This window comes from Parus major, chromosome 21 (assembly GCF_001522545.3).
Source record: "Parus major isolate Abel chromosome 21, Parus_major1.1, whole genome shotgun sequence".
NCBI lineage: Eukaryota > Metazoa > Chordata > Aves > Passeriformes > Paridae > Parus > Parus major.
The window spans coordinates 5,894,495-5,898,332 of record NC_031789.1 but is presented as its reverse complement, the minus strand read 5'-3'; the positions used below and the strand labels follow the sequence as shown (position 1 = coordinate 5,898,332).

The 3,838-nt window shown below is 49.5% G+C and overlaps 1 protein-coding gene across 1 annotated transcript in view; it reads right to left on the bottom strand.

The window, feature by feature from the left end:
* The window catches only part of ACAP3 (ArfGAP with coiled-coil, ankyrin repeat and PH domains 3), a 70,332-nt gene that overhangs the window by 33,136 nt on the left and 33,358 nt on the right, over positions 1-3,838 (bottom strand). The window contains exon 3 of the mRNA XM_015648028.1: positions 2,824-2,945. Coding sequence (XP_015503514.1) covers positions 2,824-2,945 — 122 coding nt within the window. The remainder of the gene's footprint in view (positions 1-2,823; positions 2,946-3,838) is intronic.

Here is a 3,838-nt window from a genome sequence, read left to right as displayed (position 1 = left end):
CCAGTTTGGTGGTGTCAATCCCATCCGGAATTCCCAGTCTGGTGATGTCAATCCCATCCGGAATTCCCGGTTTTGCCGGAGGAGGGCACTGGATCCCCGATGCTGCATCCAGGGAAGGAAGAGCCCAAACCATGCTGGGAACTCCTGAGGGCTCCAGAGCACGGAACAGGGGCTGGGGTCTTACAAATCCCTGAAATTTCCCTCTCTTTTGCAAAATAGATTGTTCCAAGCTCCTTCCTTTACATATATTTATATTTATATTTATACTTATATTTATACTTATATCTATATTTCTTTGTGTCTATAATTAAGAGATGTATTTGCATTAAATATAAATATTTATATAATTTATATAGATTTATATAAATATATAATATATAATATATATCTATAATTGTATATATATTATATATAATATATATTATATATAATATATATTATATATATTTTTATATATTATATATATTACATTATAAATAATACATATAATAATACCCCAAACATATATAATAGAAATAATAGCTATAATATTATATATCATATAAATAATACATATAAATAAATAGATGTATTTATATTAAATATATACATGTTAAATTTAAATATAAATATAAACCATTAATATTAAGATATTACCTAGTTAATTAAAATCTTAATTAAAGTATAATACTATTTTATAAAATATAAAATCTTCAGTAGATTATTAAATTTAATATTTATATTTACTTATATTTTTATTTACTTATATTTTCATTTTTATTTCTATTTATTTATATTTGTATTTATTGCCTGGTGTCTGCCTGGAATCAGGAGCTCCACCTGCAGAGGTCAGCACTGCCTCAGCAGGAAATTCCTTCCCTTGCTGAGCCCAGCATCCCGGGATGCTCCCATGCTTTCCCTGGATCAGCTCGGTGGGAACTGATCCCCAGGGGCTCCGGGGCAGCGCCATTCCCAATTCCCTGCTCCAGGCACACACAGCCAGCTGGAAAAATCCCTTCCTGGGCCTCCTCCTGCATCCTCCTCGCCCACCCGAGGGATGGAATTCCCTCTGAAACCATTCCCGAGGCAGCCAAGGGCCCTGAGATCCCGGCCCCTTCCAGAGGGCAGCTCAGGAAATCTTGGATCTCCCCTTGCCGAGCACTCGGGAGTTCTCTGGGAATGTGGGGCTGCCTTGGTTCTGGGTGCACACCCAGCTGCTGGATCCCTCCGGGAGGCAGGAATGCCAAAGCTGCTGGGAGAATTCCCAGAGGGAGAGAGGAAATGTGGCTGAAATGAGGCAGAAAAGGCCGGGGCAGCGACTCCAGCTCCTCTCAGGTGGTTTTGATGTTTGTTCCTCTCTGTGCACTAAAAGGAATGGAAAAAAGTGGAAATTCTCTAGAGCTCTTTGCATTCCAGCAGCTTCGAGCTTGGATTTTGCTGAGTCTGGAGCAGGCCCTGTGCTCTGGCAATAAAATCACAGACCAACTGATTTTTTTTGGTTTTTTTGTGACAGGGGAATATTTTCCCTTTCTTTTTTACTGGTTTCAGTTGTACAAACTGTCCTGGAAACATTCCTGGAGTGAAGCTCTGACATCCATTCCATAGCTGTGATCCTTAGAGGAGCCAAGACACACTCACACCCTCAGAGACAGCAGAAGGCACCAAAAAGAACTCTCTGAACCCCTGGGAAGGGGGGGATGCAGCTGAAGTCATTCCAAAGCCATTTCCTGGACAAGGATTCACTCTGCTGTGCTCTCCCAAGGCTGGGGGAGGCAGGATTTGGGAATTCTTCCCCTGGGAATGTGCTGGTGGCAGGGAAATGGTGTCCTGGAGAACCCCAGGGAGTGAGGGGGGACTGGGGAAGGTCCCAGCTATGGGAAGGATCCTCCTCCCGAGGGGAAAAATTCCCATTTCAGAGGAAGCTGCACTCGCAGACACTCTGCATCCTGAGGTTCCAGGCTGGAAGCTGAGACAGGATCCCTGGGATGAAGGGGGAGCTTCTCAGGGCTTCAGGTGCTGCTCGGCAGGAAGAATTCATGGAAGAAAATCAGGATTTTCTCTGCTCTGCCACAAAAAACAACCTTCCCTCTGCCGCTGCCACGGATTTCTTCACTCCCATTTCTCCTCCTCCAAAGCCCCACAGGCCTGGCAGAGCAGCACACGCGGAACCTTTCCCCGACGCTTTTTTTCCCTGGGAAAAGCCTTTCCAGGTGCCCAGTGAGGCAGGGGCTGGGAGCAGCTCCTCGGGCAGCAGCAGAGGGTGGCTGCTCTGGGAGCCCAGTGTGCTCTGGCAGGGCCCACGGGTGGCTCAGGCAGAACTCCTGCTGCAGCCCAGGGCAGCCAGACCCCAGCGCTCCTCTGAGCACACCTCTGCGACACCCAGAGCCCGGCACCTGCCTCTCGCTGGCAGCTTCGCCTTGTGGAAAGGGCAATTTGAACTCCCGGGGCTCTGGCGTGTGGGAATTTGCCTGCTTTGATCTCGGGGCAGGATTAACGAGTCCTGGCTGTTCAACTCCTCCAGCACAGAGCATCCCTCGGGCAGCGCTGCACTCCCAGTCTGACCCTCCGCTCCCTCACCCCTGGCCCCATGCCACGAATTTGGATGCCAGGCTCCGGAATTTATCCCAAATCTGCCCCAACGAGGTTTGTGAACAGCCAAAATCCTCCTCGGGGCCCTGGGTGTCCTGCCTCTGCTGCCCAAAGGGAATAAGAAAAAAAATTCTGGAGTGCAGCACGTGGGTGAATTGTCCTTGTGATGATTTTCTCACCCTTCCAGGACCCTTCTTTGTGGCAAACACAGGGGACATCAGCAATGCCACCAGCACCCAGGAGAAAGCTCCTTACCATGTGGTAATTGATCATTTCCTGCAGGCTGTCCCCAAATTTATCCAGGCACTCCTGCAAAAACAATAAAAAAATAAAATAGAAAGGTGAAGAGAAGTGGCAAGGAAGAGAAGCAGCCGCCCCTCATTGCCAGGGCTGAGGGAGAGGCTCAGGAAGGCTCTGAGCAGTCAGTGCTGCTTGCCAGGGAGGTTTCTGAGCCATCTGAGCCTTTCCTTGCCAGTCCAGAGCTGAGCTCCACGTGTGCCTGCATGGGCACCTCCCAAATCCCTGCTGCTCACTGACCTAGATTGCAACAGCCTCGGCAGCACCGGCCCTTCCTCAGAGTCTGGATCTGCCTGCAAGTCATGGATCTCACTGTGAGCTTCCAGCCTGGAGTCACCCACTGCATCCCCACATCAGATCTTGTTCTCAGGGGATCTCACTGAGCTTCCAGCCTGGTGTCACCCACTGCATCCCCACATCAGATCTCGTTCTCAGGGGATCTCACTGTGAGCTTCCAGCCTGGAGTCACCCACTGCATCCCCACATCAGATCNAGGGGATCTCACTGTGAGCTTCCAGCCTGGAGTCACCCACTGCATCCCCACATCAGATCTCGTTCTCAGGGGATCTCTCTGAGCTTCCAGCCTGGTGTCAGCCACTGCATCCCCCACACTCAGAACCTCATTCTGAATGGCTGCTTAAGCAGCATGAGGGGCTTGGATTTGTGATCCATCCCAAGCAGCAGGGATCTGAGCAGGGATCTGAGTCGGGATCTGAGCTGGGATCAGCAGGGATCTGAGCAGGGATCTGAGCTGGGATCAGCAGGGATCTGAGCTGGGATCAGCAGGGATCTGAGCTGGGATCAGAGCTGGGATCAGCAGGGATCTGAGCTGGGATCTGAGCTGGGATCAGCAGGGATCTGAGCTGGGATCTGAGCTGGGATCAGCAGGGATTTGAGCTGGGATCAGAGCCAGGATCAGCAGGGATCTGAGCTGGGATCAGAGCCAGGATCAGCAGGGATTTGAGCTGGGATC